At 44.1% G+C, this 20,809-nt stretch overlaps 3 protein-coding genes across 4 annotated transcripts; 1 reads left to right on the top strand and 2 right to left on the bottom strand.

The window, feature by feature from the left end:
• Window positions 1-36: 36 nt before the first annotated feature.
• Window positions 37-8,816, bottom strand: sytl1 (synaptotagmin-like 1). 2 transcript variants are annotated; one of them, XM_053446551.1, is made up of 15 exons: window positions 8,689-8,816; window positions 6,670-6,796; window positions 5,367-5,518; window positions 5,152-5,257; window positions 5,027-5,066; window positions 4,899-4,935; window positions 4,776-4,816; window positions 4,409-4,519; window positions 4,049-4,215; window positions 3,849-3,951; window positions 3,423-3,584; window positions 2,983-3,061; window positions 2,748-2,847; window positions 1,988-2,193; window positions 37-991 (listed from the first exon to the last, which is right to left on the bottom strand). In XM_053446551.1, the coding sequence occupies exons 2-15, from the start codon at window positions 6,792-6,794 to the stop codon at window positions 849-851; spliced, it is 1,572 nt and encodes a 523-aa protein (XP_053302526.1). In that variant the 5' UTR covers window positions 6,795-6,796; window positions 8,689-8,816; the 3' UTR covers window positions 37-848. The 2 variants fall into 2 exon arrangements, with proteins under 2 accessions (XP_053302526.1, XP_053302527.1); XM_053446552.1 differs by having other exon boundaries at window positions 8,694-8,796.
• Window positions 8,817-12,092: 3,276 nt separating this feature from the next.
• cd164l2 (CD164 sialomucin-like 2) lies at window positions 12,093-14,388 on the bottom strand. Its single transcript, XM_053447340.1, has 6 exons — window positions 14,310-14,388; window positions 13,800-13,886; window positions 13,488-13,580; window positions 13,351-13,392; window positions 12,952-13,105; window positions 12,093-12,727 (listed from the first exon to the last, which is right to left on the bottom strand). Exons 1-6 carry the CDS (start codon window positions 14,386-14,388, stop codon window positions 12,712-12,714), a joined length of 471 nt encoding a protein of 156 aa, XP_053303315.1. The 3' UTR covers window positions 12,093-12,711.
• Window positions 14,389-19,707: 5,319 nt separating this feature from the next.
• gpr3 (G protein-coupled receptor 3) lies at window positions 19,708-20,700 on the top strand. The gene has a single exon (XM_053447420.1). The coding sequence runs from the start codon at window positions 19,708-19,710 to the stop codon at window positions 20,698-20,700; it is 993 nt and encodes a 330-aa protein (XP_053303395.1).
• The last annotated feature ends 109 nt before the right edge of the window (window positions 20,701-20,809 follow it).

The raw sequence follows: 20,809 nt of genomic DNA on the forward strand, positions 1-20,809 counted from the left end.
TTAAAATAGATTCATTACTTACAAGACACAAACACATTTAGCATTAGAAAGACTTTATTTAGAAACCAATTAACACCCTCTGTGGGACAGGAGTTCTGGCCCTTACGATAAATGGTGCACTAATGATCCTCTGCTTTCTTTTGATGAGTGAAGTGGAAGATGGAAACAAAGAATGTCCAAATTACATGAAATTGTTTTCTTTTTTTGTGTTCTTGACCTTTTCTCTCTCTCTCTAATTTGCTTAATGAATTACAGAGAATACCTACAAGGTCTGACCACAAGGTGGTAGTCAGCGACTCCATTAAAAGCAAAAGCTAATAGATTTCTCCATCACATCCTCTCACAGTGATGACACCTAAACATATGAATCCTTACAGTTCCTCAGGGTGGAAGAGATCGGGGATTAGTGCTATTAGTGCCATTTGACACACAGGTATTCGAGAGTGATTGAAAGGGTTGAGATAAGACTAGAAATAAATATCAAACAATAACAGTAAATTAGCATGTGGTAATTAAATTCTAAACATTAAACATTTTTCTAAACACAATTTCACCTTAATATAATATAAGTCAGTAAATCAGAACACTATTACAAATGCCCTTTTGTCAAATAGGGGAAAAATATACAAATAAGACATTTGAAACGAGGACAGTTTGGGTATTTCTGATCTATGCCATTAATTCACAAAATTGCTCCACTACTGTCTCTGTGAGTGAAGAAATAACCAAGTGTATGGGTGTATCATTGTGACAAAGAGGTTAAATGTGCTTTTGTGCTGAGAGTTCTTTCAGACCGACCGTTTTTTGCCTGTCAATGTGTGTTTTGTGCGTCAGTGTGCGTCACTGAGTCACTCAGACCGGTGGGCGAGGTTAGTCCTGATTGGTAGCGTTGCGTCGATCCAGTGGTTTGGGTTTTCAATCATGGACGTCCACACGGTGACCTCCTGTTCAGTGGAGTCCATCCAGCTCACGTCCTCGCCATAACTCTGACCTGCCGTTCAAAACAATAACACCACCTCATTCATTATTTACTCGAATAAAGGTAGGGTATGCACTCTAATGGGAATGTATTAAATGCCAGGCCACTTAATATAAATATAAAGCTATGCTTCTTTCTGTCCTGAAATAACAATAAAAACCTTGTTAAAACAAGTCAACAGAAATGCTGCTCTTACTCTGAAACAGCTGCAGGAAGCGTTGCAAATATTTATGTTTGTGACATAAAGACAGATAGAGACAATGAAACTGGAGCAAAATGTGATTTTCAATTACTATTTAACTGTGAACTGTGCATGTCCCACTGAGAAAATAGACCTAGAAATGACCTCTCTCTGATAACATAACCCTCTGAAATGCCTGAAATGCCAAGTGAACAGAATGCAAAGCAAACTGAGGCACTGGATAAATAATACTGTCACCCTTTCCACTCCGACACACGACTGCAGGTGAAAAGAGTGATGGTTCCCTTCATAACTATAATATTCTCACTAAAACAGGAAGTCTCTGTAATGAGTCGGCCTTCCCATTTTTCACGGATGCATAATTATGATGCCGGAAAAACCCAGACATGCAGGTGATTGATAGAAACTCCTGTGTATCTGCAGTACAGGCAGCTCTGTGGATTTGATGAAGTCGCTCAGTAAGTTGATCATAAAGCATTAAGGTTCACTGCTTTCTCATGCCAACTGTTTCCGCCTCTACTTGTAAGCCTATACTAATTATAATATTCTAAATCACTGTGGGCTTCTACTCCTTAGAAAAGTACTAAGCTGCAAAGAGTTTGGGATGTGTTTTAAATGTATGGGGGCAAAAGCAGCTATTAGTTTGAAATGCAAACAGTTTATACTGAATATAAAAAAAACCTGTATATCAGCAAAGATGTCACATGTCCAAATGTGAGGATGTGAAGGTGAATTTTTTCTTTCGCCATTAACCTCGATGACAATATGAATAAAAGTGTTAAAAGGAACAGCGTAGAGACTCTGACCGTTTCCACAGCTCAGACGAATCCCTCCCAAGACGAGCCTCTTCAACCCTTCTCGCTGCCAGACCATCAGCTCGGCGCAGGCCTCTCTCAGGTCGCTGGAGTGGAAGCCATCGTACACCATGGTGTGGTTGTAAGTGGGGCTGATGGAGTTCTTCACCACACGCGTCTTCTGACCACTTTGTCTGCTCGCATCCGGGAGTATGTAGCTTGTGGGATTTTAAAAGACGACACGATTAAGAATGGTGTTGAATTGTGAAACAAACGGATTATATGAGTTTTTAAATTGTGGGTTTAAAAATGAGGATGAGAAATGCATTGACGATCAGTGTTGTTTTGTAATTTGAAACTGAAACACTGTTATGCATTATGTTTTACCATAATACAAGACAGAATGACCATGTGCATTTGTTTTAGTGAAGATTTTTGTGTAACTTTTTTGGGTCAATCACACAGTTCAATAAAGGGCACATTATTGTTCCATATTGTTGTTTTATGTTGTTTTTATATTGTTGTTTATATATTGTTGTTTTTATATTGTTGTTTTATGTTCAGTGCACCAACGCACGACACCAAGGCAATTTCCTGTATGTGTAATCATACTTGGCAAATAAAAGAATTCTGATTCTGATTCTGATTCTGACATTATCTTTAACTTTGAGTATATTTTTTTCCAAAATGTTGGTTTTTATTTTTGAAAAGATCACGGCCATGGTATATCCTGAGACTCGTTTAAAATATGGTCATGTGTAAGCTGACACACCTCCTAACGTATGAGTCGATACCGCTTCCTTTGTTGGTCAGGAGGCCTTGAGCCTCCCGGATCCAGAGGTAAAGTTCTCCTGTCAGGGGAAGACCATGACCTTAACACACACACGCACACACACACACACACACACAAACACACACACACACGCAGAGAAAACATATCAAACTGACATGATTGCGATATTAAGGTGGGACATATTGTGCATCCATGATGTATGCGTCCTGCTCACCCTCGGATTTGTCTGGGATGAACTTAATAGAGAGCATGATGGTCCCGCGGCTGCTGATGGAGTCTAGATTCAAATTAACCTGTGATGACAGGAGAGAAATGCCAGGGGAAGAGGAAAAGACCAAGGAGGAAAAGGAGGGCACACAGAAAGAAGTGTGGAAGCAGTAAAAGATTAAGGTTACATAAAACCTTAGTTTATATTCACAGTGTGTCTTCCTCTCCCTTCAGCTCTACCAGACACGAGAGGCTCCTCCTTGTATTCCTCATCTTTGACAAAGCTGCCCAAAGTGCTGCTACACCGACACACAAGCAGATGTACACGCAGGCACCATATTTCTTTTGGTAAATATTAGTCTGGGAGCATTAAATCACACATGCTAACTTATGTGACTACATGGGTGTGTATTTGCATGCGAGTCATTTATAGTTTATGGTCCCTACCCGTGGCTGCAGGTCCTGCCACAGTGGCTGAGTGCAGGTCCAGTCCCAGAGATCCAGAGCCACCTCCACCTCACCCAGGAACAAGTTCCTCCCGAGGGCCTCGGCATGCCACACCGACAGGTTCAGGGTCCGACTCCGCAGCTCCCCAATCCTCACTTTATACTGAAATCATATGGTTGGATTCAGACAGATACTTTACAGTATGGAAGGGCAGGACAAAGTCTTCTGCGACATATCAACAGTTAAAAAGCTACGAGAAATTGACTTTAAATCTGATCATTTGTTGGAACTACATCTCCTTTCAAGTGGCTGTAATGCATGTTGCAGGACAGGTGGAGAAGAGTTACGGGGCAAACAGTTGCTGGAGGACAAACAGCTGATGGAGGCTGCGACTTTGTGTAACATGGAAATGAGAGAGGGTCTCACTCGGAGTATCTGATCATAGACCGGGTTGAGTGTCTTCTTCTTCACTGAAGTTTTCTTCTTACTGTGACTCGACTTGTCCGGTAAGAGATAGGTTTTAACATATCTGTGAACCACACACACACACACACACACACACACACATTATATGACGTTGCCACTGCGATATGCATGTCCACGTATATGCATGCGCTGTCACTTACGGGTCAGAGCGGTTGTTGCGCCCCGAAGCGATGTCCTCGCAGCGGAAAACTTTCACATGCAGCTCCTCCTTCTTCGTCTCGTAAACCAATGAGAACTGGATACGGCCCCTCACCTCCACCATCCCGAAATCTCCCGAGCTGAACAGACTCATCATGCTCCCACTGAGCTGCAACACACACACACACACACACACACAGACACAGACACGCTGACAAAGCCTGCGTCATAGCTGAGTCATCTTACGTGACTGGACGGCAAATTAATCAGGTGTGAGTGTGTGCATGCACGTATATGTGTGTGTGTGTGTGTGTGTGTGTGTGTGTGTGTGTGTGTGTGTGCCTGCATACGTGCCCGCTTACAGTGTAGCCTGATTGAAGGCTGCTGGTGGAGCTGCTTGTTCTCAGAGAGGCTGGCTCTGTCAGATTGCTGCTCAGAGAGTCTGTGTCCCCGTTGTGGCAGTCAAAGTCATCCTTAACACACACACAGACACACACACACACACACACACGATTCTAAGATACAACGTCACAGCTTATCATCCATCAGATGACGCCCTCATGTCGTGTCCTTTAAAGACTCTAATATATCTTGCTATTGACTAAACATGTGTTTGATCTATGCATTTAAATAATACAGAATCTGGAGTCTAGAATAACTGGCCAGTTCAAAACTGTGTATCTATTTATTTGTCACGAGAATCTGTGAAAGTGGATGTGTTCTAATCACCTCTGGTTCCTCTGAGTGGTCTGCACTTCTCCTTTCACTGTCTGTGAACAGAGTGATTGGTTAACCTTAGTACAATGGGACAGTTATGTAAGTACAGAGACTGTTAGATAGATGCTTTCATACCTTTAGATGACAAGGAACTATTTCTGAGCTTGAGACCCTGGAATTGAAGATTGTTTATTCATATTTAGATGATGGTATAGGGAAAAGATCCATGCAGGGAAACTAGACATACTATTGCACACACAGACCTGTCGTAGAGGACTTTGTGTCCTAGCTTTTCCTAGACTCCTGAGAACACAAATAAGAACAGGGGAAATTCAGTTTCACCCGAGTCTCAGAACAAGTCATGTGATGTTTCTCTGTCATCACCGACCCTCCATGCTCGTCCTTGTCGTCCTGTAGTCTTCTCTCTGCATCAGGGGAGGCGTCGTTGAGTCGTGTTGTCGCATCTCCATTAAACAGTCCGCTCAGGGGCCCATCTGTAACCATGGCAACAACCACAGACCCATCATTTGGGAAATCCCTGCGACTTCCGACAAACCGCCTCACAAGCCAGGAACAGCAGCTCTACAATAACCAGAAACTGACCTCTGCTCTTAGTCTTCCTGTGGCGTACAGTGGCGTGCACCAGATCGCAGACAGACGTCCGGTTGCGATGGCGCTTGCTGCACTCCTCGCTGAACCATGCCCCCGACTGCGTGCGCAGAAGAGTCGGGTCGGTCTCTGTCTGCTGGAGGTTCCTGCCGAGGGGACACAGGGCCGCGTTTAACAGAGCAAACACACACAACCTCCGGCCTGCAAACGTCAGTCAGCATGTCACAGACAAACAGATAATTTGACAGGCTGTGGTTGCACTTACAGGAACAACATGGCATTAGACGTCGTTGACCTTTTGATACATTCATCACCCTGACTGTAAAACTGACACCAGAAGCTTAACTGAAAGTGTCTAAACTTCTTAGGTTTCAGCGTCTCAAGTGTGAGGTTCTCTCTGCATTTATGATCCATTCTGATGTTCTACAGATCAAACAATTAATTGATACATCGATAGGAAAAAGTGATCAATTTGTTGATGATAACAAAAATAGGCCACTAGTTAACAGTATGTTGAGCTGTGCCCCCGTGGCGAGTTTCAATACAAATATATGGTTGTGATGGGATTGAGGACACTGTGGCATACTCCACTGCAGTGTGCAACTAGACAAACAAAACAATCAGAGTAGAAAGGACACTGTCACAACCATTTTCCATTATTGACGACAGCATGGAGAGGCAGCATAGTGATAAATCTAGATTCTAGAGTCTAGAGTCCAGATGGTTCCTCATCAAGTGGTTGAGATGTTAAGACACGTCTCATAAACAGGTTTCTAAAGTACAGTATCATGTCAACAGTCATGTCCTCAGTAAGAACAACATAGAGGTGACAAATTAAAGATAAGAAATTACAGATGTTTCTTTAGATGTGTAATTCTTAAAACATCCCATCATGCTCTCTTACTTCACTGTGATTTATCCCATTTTACAAGGTCACCTTCAGACAAAGCCTTTTCAATGGTGCACAAAAGGGTTATGAATCATTTGATGAGTATGACAATGGGCAGAATCTAATGTCGTGGTCGTCACAGTCGACAGAAATCAACCAATTGAACCGAAAAGGCCCATTTTACATCTCTAACGATTTTTATCCTCCTCCTCAAAGCACCAGATGAGGGAATATAGTGTTAAAGAAGTATTTGTATCCCCACTACAGCTGTTGTGGAAGCTAGAGATAGTTTGTTAGTGCCTAATATCAAAATGTAGGCTATTTGTACTTCCCCATCAAGTTGTCACCTTTCTGTACTGAGTTCATGACTGAAGTGGCCCCTGAAAAGATAAACAATCACCTCCTGACCTTACTCGTCCTTCATCGCGATGACGCAGCTCCACGTCCCGTTGTAAGACCTGCAGGACCAGTGACTGCTCCTGGTCCGTCAGGTGGCTCAGGTCAAGAGAAGAATCAGCCGGCTCCCCCTCCATCCCTGAGAGAAGTGCACATAAACACAATCTTTTCAAAAAGAGACTAAATCTATTCATGTCCACACACTTTATACATTTTCTGAACTGAGGCTGGTGTAATATTACAGATATGTTGCAGGAAGCTAAATTAACTTTAAGATAAACAATTTATCCTCTTTGCTTGGACTCATCCAGAAGACAGTATATTGGTGGTGCTCTACACTGAAGCGCAGTTGTGATGTTACATGTGTCAGTGAGTTGTGAGTAGTGACACCGAGGAGGGATTTTCTGCCCTTCTCATTATCATTCAATAAATCTTAAGGCCTCAGGTTTTAGTTTTCCCACAAGACATTTAGAAAAAAGAAAATGTCAGACAAAAATACACATCTTTTGTCTTCGTAGTCTCTCAAGTCCCCTCAGAGGGACACTGAGCCCCAGGTCGGTAACCACTGTGCACTTTGAGGATACAGCACACTTTGAAAATCGAGTGTCCTCCTGTGGCTCTGGGAGCTCAGCAGGCGAGGACACATGCTGGTCCACGCAGGCTATTCCCGTCCACTGCTGTGACTTTCATCCCCTTCCTGCACTAAACACTCTCTAATGTAGACTGACAACTAACATCACAGAAAGCTGTGATAACAAGTTTTAATTATAACTTTTTCATTAACAACATATCAGCTCTGTCATCCAGTCGGTGCAAAATACAAAATATAGAAGTATGCAATACAATGCGATACTATACAGCACGACACAACAAGATTTGGCAGGACACAACTTAACAGGATTTTAATCGATATAGCGCAATACAACACGACACAACAAGACCAGTAGGATAGGATACGATACGATACGGTACGGTACTATACGATCAGGAGCATTTCAAGGGACGGTCGGTACCCCAAGCAAAAGGAACTTCTTTGACCCTACACTGAAACACACTCCTTGGGCCACTACCTGCTCTGCCTAAACTGTTGCAAAACCCCTGGATGAGATACTCTACAAGATTCAGTCCGATATGATTAAATACAACACAATGCGACATGACAGATACAACAGGATTGGATGGGATACGCAATACGATACGATATGACCTGAAGCAAAATGGGCTGAACCACCACAATCCTCAGCTCAGAGTCTCGGGGGAACTACTTGCTTTGCCTATACTGTTGCGACATCCCTGAAAACCATAGGATCCAAGATAGAATCACTTTACACTCATGTCCAGGACTGATACTGAGAACATGTTTAAAAGTGTTATACTATAGAACAAACTTCCCTCCTACACTACATACATATATTATTATGTATTTGAGTGTGTGAAGGTTTCTCCTCTGCCTGGAGGCTGGTTCCGTTTGAGCAGTAAACGCATGCGCAGAGCGAATCTCCTGTCAAGCGGTTTGAAGCTAAGCAAACAGGATATTATACACTGGTGCACCTCAGATCTCATAACCTGACAGCTAAACCAACACAGGAAATATATTGCAATGCAGAGAAGAAGACAAAGTGCAAGCCGGTGTGACATTTTTCTAATAGTCTGACAAAGTTCTTACAGCAGAGTCATATTTGCACAGAATGTACGCAACAAGTTGCTGATCTTGTTTACACAGGCTAAGAAGACAGTATTACTTTGTGTTACATTTCTGAAAGATAAGTGTCTGGTCATAATTGTTATTACCGTTATTAGTAGTAGTATCATTATTATTACTATCATTATTGTTATCCTTATTATTATTATTAACAGGAAGTGTGGATAGAGAAAATAGTCCCGAGTAAGACTTCCCTCATCATGAGCACCGCGAGAGAGAGAACACCTGTCGCCACTTTCTCTCCTAAGGAAACACACTCTGTCACAAACATTCACATTCACACACACACGCACACACACTCCCACTTAACCCTGAGTAAACTCCGTTACCTTACTTGACAGCTTCTGCTGGTTCCATGTGTGAAAAAGTTGGGTGAAAAGTTGTCCTGAGTGCCGTGGACGTGTGTGTGTGTGTGTGTGTGAGTGTGTCTGTGTCTGGGTCCGTGTGCAGAGTAAACTGAGAGAACACGCCCTCTAGAGTCAGTGAGTCCGCGTGTGTGTTTGTGTGCGTGTATGTGTGCACGTGTGTTTGTGTGTGTGCGTGTGTGCGTGTGTGACTTCCATTCATTGTGGACAGCCTCACCAAAACCTTATCCCTACCATTAACCTCACCCCAGTTCACATCTGATCCATAACCTTAACCATCTCAACTTCCTGCCCAACCCTTACCTTCACCCTGCTTCTTAACCTAAAACCAAGTCTCAACCCTCCAACAGACCTTGGAAAAAGTGAGGACGGGTCAAAATGTCCTCCCTCAAAGCCTAGTCTCAAAACGGTGTTCACTTACTGTATAAAGATATAAGTACAAGTACACACACACACACACACACGGATGTTTCACCACCAACCGCAGGGTGGAGGTGGGATGTTATTTTCCTGCTTATGACCGTCCACACCTGCTAAACACACACTCAGTAGCCTCACAAACTGAGGCTACTGCTGCACCTAGTCCTCTGTACACACACACAAACACACGCGCTCACACACACACACACACATAAACACACACACACGTACACACACACAGAGGCACAGAGAGACTTACAAGCACAAACAGAGCTTTCTGCTTGATTTAAAGTGGGAGATAGCCAGCAGCCAACAATTTAGAGTGTGGTAATGTTTGTGCTTGTCGGGGGGGGGGGGGGGGGGGGGGGGGGGGGGGGGGGGGGGGCTGCTGGACTTTCCTTTCTCACACTGGAAATGTGTTTGTTCTTGTTTTTGTGTGTGTGTGTGTGGGGGGGGGGGGTCCGAGTGGAGGAAAAAAGACTGTCTTTTGTCAACAGACTTGGACGGAAGCCACAGTCTTTTTTTGTGTGGGCTTATTCAAGCCTGCTGGTTCTGGCTCTGACAGCGAGCGGTGCATCCAGCCGGCCATCCTGCTGCTCCCCTGAAGGCCTCCGCCATCGCTGTGTCCCCACTGCACGCTGCGATCCACACTGACATATCCATGGATAGGTCGGTCTTATCCGCACATGTCTGTGGTCGCACCCAGTTTGCAGTCAAATCGATTCACTCGCTCTGCTGGTGCAGGCAAATACGCAGTCAACACATAATGCACTGTACAAACTCTGTTACCAGCTCTTCACTGGCATCCAGACTAGGAGATATGCAGTGTTGTGCATGAACGAACGCAAAAGAACGCGTTCAATTAACACGTTCACTTTTATGAGAACGATGAACTGAACGCAACTCAATGACAAATAATGAATTTGAACGGTGAACACGTTCATATTGTAGCGTCCTCGCGTATAGACGACAGGAAACTTCTCTCTTTATGTGTAACTTTATTAAAGTCCAGCGAACACGACACGCTCTGTTGAGCCGTATAGTGAATGAATCTGGAATCTTCTCTCAAAAAATATTCCCCCCCCCCCCCCCCCACTGGGTTATTCTCTAACAATAGGTTTCATCCAGTATCTAAAAGCCTAAAAGTAACTTTTAAGTAAGGCTGTCAAATATATGTAGTAAAGTAGAAAATATTTTCTCTGAAGTGTTTATCAAAAGCAGCATAAAATGACATCGACACACAAACGATAATTTGTCCATGTTATTAGTTGCTTAGTTCAGGGTGGAAAGCATCAGCTGAAGTGGCCTAGTTGATAAAGCGTTTGGTCTCTAACAAGAGCGACCCGGGTTTGAATCCCACCCTTTACCATTTTCAAGCTGGTAATATGTTACACTTAAAATTGGCAGGACTTCTTACACTATGTTAATTTCAATTAATTAAATATAAAAACAGGGAAAAATTTAATTAAGAAAAAAAAAAAAAAAAAGCTGCGCGCATTGGGCTTCTGCGCAGGATATGCGCAATGGGCTTCTGCGCAGAATGTGCGCAGTGGCCTTCTGCGCAGAATGTGCGCAATAGGCTTCTGCGCAGAATGTGCGCACGCAGTTTTTTTTTTTTTTTTCTTTTTCCCCATTTTATTTAATTTTATATTAAATTTTTTTTTATTACATTTCATCATCATTTCTCTGCGCTGGTTCAGGGGTAAATGATGCTGGTCTTCAACGTGCCTGACCTACGCAAGCCTGTAGCCGCCACCCCCCCACAGGAGACTCTGTGTTCGCACCGGCACTACGCTGCCGGTGCGAACAGCCGAAGTATTAAACATGGGTGAGGAAAGGAGGCGGACCGCTTTTCGCAGTGCTTCCACCTCCGGTGCGTCCCGGGGTTAGAGGATGATGGTGTGACGTTAATGTATTGTTTTACATTGCATGTGTCACGTCATGATAAATCAGTCTCATATGTCGCCTGTACCAGGAGCCGCCCCTGTCACTGGTTATCTTGGCTCGCTGTCTGGCCGGTAACCAGCCGTCCGAACCGCCCCGTGAAGAAGGAGGAGGAGATGTTTCTTTACTTGGAATGCGGCCACTTTATTTCTCGGATATACAGCAGGAGAAACACTCGCATCACCTCTAGGTGCTCCGTCACTTCTCCTTATAAAAACACTTTTAGCGTATTTTCCCACAATGCCCTGGTGCACTACGTCACACACTACAAACTTTCCTTAAAGGGGCAGGCCATACCTGCAGCACAACAACTCTCGGTCTCATATACAGATGGCAAGAGAAAGCAGAGACGCAGACTCAGCAACTACATCCGAGATCCGATGCACCTTATTATTATCTGAGGGATTTTTACACACTGTCTGATAAACATTCCGACAGTAAAGGCAAGGGGTAGTGATGGATAAGGTTTTCTTTAACAAGTTAAGTCTTTCATTCTCACTTTCCACCTTAAAACTGAAATATGAACTAGTTCAGAATTTAAATGGTGAACTATGAACGTGAACTATTCATGTTTACTTGTATGAACTGAACTTTGAACTTGGTCATGAGAGTAGTGAACTTGCACAAAACTGGAGATATGACACAAACACACTGAGAGATGTATTTTTCATTCTCATTTATTTTTTTCTTATGTCAACACAAAAAAATCCAAACATATCGACAAACTAATCACTATTTACACAAGTAAACAGTGTCCCATCATATCTCTGTGATCTGTTATGAAATGGTTAGAGATGGTATGTCAATCAGAGCAATCAAAACTGAACTTACAAAAAAGCTCTTGACAATTCAAGAGCTTTTTTTTTTTTAAACACACACAAATCAAAAGAAGTGGAGTACTAATGTCAGATCTGAGCTTTTCCATTTTGAAGGACTAATTACTAGATAGGTTGGAAAATGTAAACCTTTCATCCTCATGTCTCCTAAAAATCCCCAGACAAAACATTTCATTCACTACAAGTTAATACATAGAAAACTAAGATGCATATATTTTAACTTTTGTTTTCAGAAAAACACGACTCGACTAAATTGAGTTCCACAATCTCATTTTGGGAAAGGTTAAAAATGCCTCTGATAACCTTGTCTGACCTCCTGACTACATATCACACTTTCCCATTACTGCACTGTAATGTTTACACAGTTGAAACATGTGATATAGCCTTGTTGTGTTGTAAGAGGACAAACTCTTAACTTGTTAAATTAGTTTCTGTGAAGATTAATGTTGGGTTGTGATTGCAAAGCTAATTCGCTGAAACAGTCAGAGCCCATTTGTTTCCCATTTGTCTTACTGTACGACTACTTGCAGCCAAAATCTCCCTGAAGTAGAAATGCGGTGCTATACACAATGAACACATGCACACACTCGTTACACAACGCGGCAATCCGAGGAACAAATTAGCCTCTTATAAACACACCCATCCCCCCAGGGGTACACATGGGGACCACACCGAAAATGACAGGAGCTGAGGAGGAGAGAGAGAAAATATCCCGGAGTCACAAGTCGATGAGTCACTGCTCTGACGTCCTGCACACTCATCTGCTCGTCCTTCACACGTCCTGACTTCACTGTGGCTGCTCTCTGTGTGAAGACAGACATAATTTGATATGAACGGAGGAGGTTAGTGGGGAAAATCAAGCTACATTTAGAGATGTTAAAGGTGATTCATCTATTCTATTGGGTGCTATGGGTCACTCCTGCCACCGGAGGCTGCTGCTGCACCGACACACTCTCACTGCACACAGAGATTTACACTCACATAGTTGAATGCTCTGCCCTCTGGCACCTGCATGCACGTAACTCACATGGGGTCATAGTTGCTCTGCTCTTTGGATTTGAAGAAACGCATGGCGAAGAAGCCACCCGCCTGCAGGCACAGCACCAGGATGATGCCGCCGATGAAACTGGACATGTCAAACTTGGCCTGGGAGAACTCTGAAGACGGGTTATTGCCATCACCTGCAGACAGAGGGCAGATTTAATGGGTTTATGGTTTAATAGGGGAATTTGCGAGAAAGCAAGGGAGGGAGAGGAACAATCAGTGTCCGGATCTGAGAAGGCACTTGACTGGTGGAAAGGAGTGAGTGAGTTTATGAATGGCGTCAGGGAACATTTTACTCTGCTCCTTCTGGGAATAAAGGTCTGACGCAGAAGGCAGGAAAGGGGGAGGGAGGGGGTGCTGGAGTGGAGCGGATATGATTTACCTGAGTCACCTTCGTCTCCTCCCTCGGCCACCGCCTCTACAACTGGGAAATGGAACGTGCAAACAAGACGAGGGTTAGAGATGATGCAGGGAGATGATCTGTGATGTGTGTCAGTGTCAGGGGGAGCTGTTCGATACCTGTGCACAGCTCAGACACTCTGGTCCAGCTGCAGTTCATTGAGGTGTCTGCTGAGTCGCCCTCATCAGTCAGACACACCCCCGTATCATTACCTGAGACAGAAAGTACAGGCATTTTAGTTTGTGTGTGTGTCACGCGCGCATTCCCAGCATACTAAATAATTCAGTCATCGTGTACAAACTGGGGAAGCTCATGTTACAGTAGCCGTGATGATTGAATTACTAATTACTATCAGAGGTCACAGGTCGTTGTGCGTGTGTGTGTGTGTGTGTGTGTCTGCGTGTGTGTGTGTGTGTGTGTGTGTGTGTCACCATCTGGACAAAGCCTCCAGACGCAGCCTGTCAGGTTGAGCATGGAGGCTCCAACGCACAAGTCACATGACTCCGCTTGGGAACAATCTGAGGAAGAGGAATAAATGTCAGTCAATTGGAAGTGTCATTCATTGCCAAGTGATTGGCCGATGCACAATTATCTCCCAGCAGAGAAAGAAATGTTAAAACCATAATTTCTGCAAGAAAACAAGTGGGATAGTCTGGACGGTGTCAGAATAGACAAAACTGAGTGGGAAAAAACAGGAGTCGTGCCAAAGGAAGGATTTTAGATTCTCATTCACCTCTTACACTTACACTTTTTGTCAGTTTATATGAAATACTGGAGAAAAACCACGTTCTCGGTAACAGAGAGACAGGATGGTGGAAAGACTTGAATCGGGCTCTGGTGGAGTTGAGGAAAGATACAAAAAGTAGGAAGACACCAACAGGTTTCTCACAAGATAACAATCATAAATCAAGAGTATTGTAAAATATGGATGCTCCCCTTACCTGACTGTGAGTACACATAGGGCACCCCAGCTAGAAGCAGCAGTGTGGAACACAGGACCTTCAATAGCAACTGCTGCATCCTGACAGCCACAGAGGACAGCTGGGACACGTAGGCGACTAGAGTGTCTACAAAGATGTTTTCAATAAAGATGTCTTTGATAAGTCCTCAAGACAGCATCCGATAGTTGCGAGCGGAGAGACGGTTCCTGTCCAGGACACAGAGAGAGACAGAGAAAACAACCGGAGACACAGAGATCTGTGTAACATGAGCGACACCCAAACTTGGTTCCCTGGCAACCAACTGGCCCACCTCAACTCCCCTGAAACACACACCAGTCAGGACGGAGTGACACCTGCTTACCTCAGGAGGCAGTGCATGCACACAGACCTACACACATGTGAGTGTTTGTTCAAGGATTTTGCATCACAGCCTGGTGCTCGAAACAACTTAGGATATAAAGAATGTCAGGCAGTCCGGGTTTTTACGATTTGTCCCCTCAAGAACCAGTGACATCTGTAGTAAGTTATATGGCTATTGATCTATTTTAGGTCCAAAGTCCTGGAGTGACTTAAGGAACGACCCTGAAAGACAGTGCTACCATTACTACAAATTTGTTTCTGTTAAACGACATATTACGTTTATCTGCATTTTTTATGTCCCACTTTCCAGCCCTCTAACACTTACAATTAAACTTGTGAACACTCTGAGCCCACAACATGACACTGGGTTGCTTCATTTTTAACAGTCACAAGTCTCACTGTCCTGAGACCAAAACTAGAAGCAGCAAGAATCAATTTGTCACTTGACTCTAACTATGTTCATTTTAACTGGTGTCAACTGTAAAATTGGTTCGACTAAGGCAGTTTAATCAACATTATCAATGTTATGATTGATCCAAACAGCTCTCTGTGTGATTGACCAGTCTCCAAATCTATGCAATAAAAATGTTTGATATTCAGTATGTAGGTAGTCAGAGAGGTCCTGAAAACAGGCTTAAGAGGTCTCTCTCTGAACTTTTTGATCAAAGTGTTTTGACTTTACTTTGAAAAATCTCCATGATCTATTCCACAGTGAAAATGTTGGACTTTACTTTGACAAATTTCCAAATCCGTGTAGTAAAAATGTTTGATACTTAGTGTGTAGGTAGTCAGAGAGGTCCTGAACACATGCATATCAGTCTCTCTCTGAACTTTTTGAGCAAAGTGTTTTTACAGTTATTTGAAGTATCTTGAAATGATCTATTCCACAGTGAAAATGTTGGACTTTACTTTGAAAAATCTCCAAATCTATGCAGTAAAAATGTTTGATATTCAATGTGTATGAAGTCAGAGAGGTCCTGAACACCTGCATATCAGTCTCTCTCTGAACTTAGTGAGCAAAGTTGTTTTTACAGTACTTTGAAGTATCCTGAAATGATCTATTCCACAGTGAAAATGTTGGACTTTACTTTGAAAAATCTCCAAATCTATACTGTAAATATGTTTGATATTCAGTATGTTGGTAGTCAAGGAGGTCCTGAACACAGGCATATCAGTCTCAATCTGAATTTAATGAGCAAAGTGTTTTTACAGTGCTTTGAAGTATCCTGAAATTACCTACTTGAAACTTAAAATGTTTGATTTTTATTTTGTAAAATCTCATAATTGATATTGTCAAAATGCTATTCATAAAAATGACACAGGTAAGACAATATATACTTCTTGTGTCAGTATATGAGTGCAGTAGAATTTCTGTGTCGGCTGATTTGACCACAGAGATGCGAGTGTCGGCTTGCCTGACCGCAGTATCTAAACGCAGATAATTCCATCGGCATCACCCGCCTTCTCAGATCACACCGATCCTGTGTGCGCGCCCACGTGTCGAGCTGTGTTCTCACATATTGTCTGGGTGAGAGCTGCGCTGGGTGAGAGCCCCACGGGGGACCTGGTGTGTCGGCGTGATGTAAAAGGATGAAAAAGACACGAAAATAAAATAGACAGAGGGAAATTTCGCAGTCCCGTCGAACACGATTTACTCCCACTGATGCTCCTCAACCAAAGTCGATGCCCCGGCGAGAAAGGAAGAAATAATGCTGAATTTTACAGCCTGGGGCGAATAGACGACTGGTTGGTGTTAATACAAATACGTGCACAGAATACATGATGTTACTGAATGACAGATAAGAGTCCAGAGGAATTACATAATATACAAGAATATAATGGTCAACACATCCTTACAACATCCCTCTATTTTTATAATTTTCTACTCGATATTATCCTTTTATTAGTCATGATACGAAAAAACAGCTTCACTGTGTAAAGTGCTGCACTTCACATCCTCTCCTTGTGACGTAGGGGGGCTTATCAGACGGAAGCGTTTCCTAATATGGCTCGAGCAGGACGACTTTCCCTCTTTTCACGCATTGAAATGCGCGGCCACGTCCAGCACACGCTCCCGCATGCAGCGCCCACGCTCCCCCATCAAACCCGGGAAGCCACGAATCCCCCCTGATGGTGTTATGTTAGGGCAAGGAGGGGGCTCCTGTCTCTCTCTCAACTGATGTTGCAAGATTAATCAGATGAAATACAAGATAGATTATTATGTAAGGCAATAATCAAATCAAATAGGACCTGTGTACTCGACTCACACAAATTGTTCAGACTCTACCATAACATTTCTCAACCATTTTGGGGCAATTACATAAATTACTAAATTAAGTGTTCAAATAAACCAGTGATTATTTTGATGCTGTTCTTTTGTTACACTGATGTGTTATGTTTAAGCCATTGTCTGCCCACCTGTGCACATACATGATTGCACACAACATTTGGCAATGGAGATGAGAAATGATATCACATTTTAAAGCTGAATCCTTCTTCATACACACACATAGGAAGTCCAGTTTCCGGTCAAAATCCTTCTCACAGCTCACAAGAAACTGGCTTGATCTGAAAACACCCATATAGACAATTGTTATATCAAAGGAAACATATGTGATGGAAAATATTGCCTAAGAGTAATAGAAGACCAAACTGATAAGGTTTAGAAATTATTGGATACAATTTCCTGATAAAGATGAAATACAATGCTATATGATACTTGTTTTGAATATAAGCATAATGTCAACATTATTTATATAGCACATTTAAAAATACTTGGTGCTTCACAGCATAAAAGGTAACACAAGAAAACAGCAATGCGTAATAAATCAAAAATAATAATGACAAAAAAATCTGCTGGGATAATAGCAATAAAAACTAAAGCTGTAAAAAATTATAAGGGTTAGAGATATCAGCTTTACATGACACTATTTAAATAAAAAATAATTTGATAAAAAACCCTGATAAAAGATAAAGTACAACAAAACCAGCACAATGTCAAAATGCAAAGCCTCTCTTCTGTTTTTTTAGTTTTATCCCTTCTTCTTTAAATGTTTGCTTTGAATGTACATAAAAGCAACGAGTGGGAAAACGAATCGCTCCTCATCTCCCTATGAGTCATCCAGATGCGTTTCAGCACCGTGGACAGCGCAGGGCCTGTGCCCGGCATCAACCACACGACTCACCCTTTCAACCACCCAACCAGGTCCCCGGGTCGTATTGTGAGAATAAGTGTGTGAGTGTATTTGTGATGGGGGGGTGGGGGCTGTCTATTGGTCATTTAATACCAAAAACAACGAGCAGGAGTGAGCCGCAGTGGGAGGGGCGCCAGAGATGCCGCATTTTTCTGAATGAAATTACTCCATTTACACCCCAACCCACCCCATCCTCCCGCATCCTCAGTGCCGGCCCCCTGATTGGTCGAGCTTCCTGGTCGCTGACGTCAGACAGCTGCTCTTGTGGAGGAGTCCGCGCGAAAGAGCAACCATTCTGCCTCCCATAGGCGCTCCGGAGGGACTGACGAACGAGGAGAACAAGGGATGCGAGAGACGGAGCGCGGCACAAGCACGAGGACTGCCCTTCTATTTAAACCGGTGCCGAGCAGCACAATAGCAGACATCAGCATCCGCTCATCTCCATCTTTTGGATTGGATCTTATAAGAGAACATCGCTGAAGCAATAACGCATAAATAAGGTAAGATGAATAATCCAACATGCATATTGGTTTTGTGCGGTGCGTGCGTGTTCATGTGTGCATGAACGTGTGTTGGGGACATCCTCTGTGGTGCAGTGAACCCCGCAATTGTAGCTGTTATACAAGACGGTCCTCCGCACCATGCATGAGGTGGGCTGAACCTCCTCAAGCCGGAGGGGGAGGAGGATGGAAGAAAGAATCTCCTTCATGAGCAAATCGAAAATCATCCCAAAATAGAATTCTACATATCACTGTCACTCTGCCTGCAGCACATCTTGAAATGTATCCCAGTGAAGAACATGATGAGGACATGCCACAGAGCTCAGGCATCTTAACCTTGTTACAAGCAAATTCCTCAAGTAGCCCTAATGGTGTTCTCATTAACTGTGCAGCAGATAAGCAGCAGTACATGTAGAATCTGTACCAGGCTTACACTGTGTCTATTCGTGAATCTCAGGCTGTAGCTCCTCAGATTCATCTGGGAGTTATGTTTACAGACTCTTACAATGTCTGGATGCAGGAGGCAGCCAGATCCCGACATTGACTGTGACGTGCTAAACAGAAGCTGTGTGTTGAATCCCGTAAAGCATAGGTCCGTTAATGCTACCACTCGGCAGACATATTGATTAACTTTGCATGACTTCCCGCACGACTCCATACAGTATGGTGACGTCACTGACATTTAAAGACAGGCAGGCTCTTGTCTAAAAAAAACTAGACCCTATGTGGTCATGTAAGAACATATTTAAGGCCTAAATAAACCACGAGAGGTGCAATTTCTAGTATTTTACTTTGTATTCCATTGTCCAAATTTGTATTACTTAATATTTCTATAGTGTATATTTTCTTTACTGCACTTGATCTTTTTAATCATTCTTTCTTTTGAACTAAACTATTTGGAACAAGATTGGTTTAGGCTATAGATTGGTTCGATAAATGTATTGTACAATATCAAATCACGACCTAGATACTTTACGTAAGGCTGAGACCTTACAAAATGAGCTAGGCTGCAAATCTAAGAGGCCTGTCCTATGCCTGTTGTGTGTATCTATTCCAAATACTCACAATCTAAATCAATATCTTTATTAATTCCTTTGTCTGATAGAAATAACTGCAATAATGCAATACCACAAATGAGGAGTAGGCCTGACAATTACAAACACCACTTCATGCTATGAGATCTTGAGTACTTCATCATCTCATTCAGTTCTCCTCTGCTCTGACACATCCAGCCTCCTGCAGCGTCACATCCTCTGGTCCACATCTGATGGAGACCCATCCGAGCTAATGTCAGACATGTTTGTCCTCTCCTGTCTCTGTTAGGTTGCGTTTGTGTGACCAGCCATGATCCTGAACGCCTCTGACCTGGGCTGGGACGAGTCCTCAGGTGCTGACCCCTTCCTCCCCGTGGACCAGCTGGATGGCCCGTCTTCATACGAGGTCCCGCCCCTCACGGTGTGGGGCGTGGCCCTGTGTGTTTCCGGAACTCTCATCGCCACCGAGAACGCCATCGTCGTCACCACCATCCTGGCCACGCCGTCCTTGCGCGCCCCAGTGTTCCTGCTGCTGATCAGCCTGGGGCTGGCAGACCTCCTGGCGGGCGTCGCCCTAGTCCTCCAGTTCCTCTTCGTTTTCTGTGTGGAGCCCAGTGATTGGTCAGAGCTGCTGACCTCGGGACTGCTGGTGACGTCGCTGACCGCTTCGCTCTGCAGCCTGATGGGCGTGGCCCTGGACCGGTACCTGTCTCTTAGCCACGCCCTCACCTACGGATCGGGACAATCCCGCCGCAGAGCCGCGGGCCTCCTGCTGCTGGTGTGGCTGGGCGCCTGTGTGATCGGAGCGGGGCCTGCGATGGGCTGGCACTGCCTCGGGGAGCCGGACTCCTGCTCTGTGGCTCGACCCCTGACGCGGACATACCTGTCGCTGCTGTGTGGGGGCTTCCTGGTGGTTGTCATGGTCACCCTGCAGCTGTACGCCGGGATCTGCCGCGTGGCGAGGCGGCACGCCCACGCCATCGCCACCCAGAGGCACTTCCAGACAGCCAACCACTCATATGCAAGCCATCACAGCAGTGGGCGGGGCTTCTCACGGCTGATCCTGGTGCTCGGTGTGTTTGTGGGCTGCTGGATGCCTTTCTCCCTCTGGGGGCTGCTGGGAGACGCCTCCAGCTCCCCTCTGTACACCTATGTCACCTTGGTGCCAGCAGCCGGCAGCTCCCTGCTGAACCCCATCCTCTACAGTCTGAGGAACAAAGACATCCGCAAGGTGCTGCTTCAGGCCTGCTGCCCCCACAGATGCCAGCACAACGCACAGATACACTACCCAGTGGATGTGTAGACTGCACAACCTCGCCAGTCTGACCGACACACAATCTATGCGAGACATATCACTGTTTGTGTGCCAAGATACACACATTGCTGCATTGACTGTAATCCAGATCCACACA

This window comes from Pleuronectes platessa, chromosome 18 (assembly GCF_947347685.1).
Source record: "Pleuronectes platessa chromosome 18, fPlePla1.1, whole genome shotgun sequence".
Classification (NCBI taxonomy): Eukaryota; Metazoa; Chordata; class Actinopteri; order Pleuronectiformes; family Pleuronectidae; genus Pleuronectes; species Pleuronectes platessa.

Coding starts and splice junctions, on each gene's coding strand:
- sytl1 (XM_053446551.1), bottom strand. CDS start 6,794: ATGGAGGGGGAGCCGGCTGATTCTTCTCTTGACCTGAGCCACCTGACG. Junction 4,216..4,408: donor GCCTTCAATCAGGCTACACT/GTAAGCGGGCAC, acceptor TGTGTGTTGCAG/CTCAGTGGGAGCATGATGAG. Junction 2,848..2,982: donor CATCCCAGACAAATCCGAGG/GTGAGCAGGACG, acceptor GTGTGTGTTAAG/GTCATGGTCTTCCCCTGACA.
- cd164l2 (XM_053447340.1), bottom strand. CDS start 14,388: ATGCAGCAGTTGCTATTGAAGGTCCTGTGTTCCACACTGCTGCTTCTA. Junction 13,393..13,487: donor AGTGTCTGAGCTGTGCACAG/GTATCGAACAGC, acceptor TCCATTTCCCAG/TTGTAGAGGCGGTGGCCGAG. Junction 13,106..13,350: donor AGGAGACGAAGGTGACTCAG/GTAAATCATATC, acceptor CTCTGTCTGCAG/GTGATGGCAATAACCCGTCT.
- gpr3 (XM_053447420.1), top strand. CDS start 19,708: ATGATCCTGAACGCCTCTGACCTGGGCTGGGACGAGTCCTCAGGTGCT.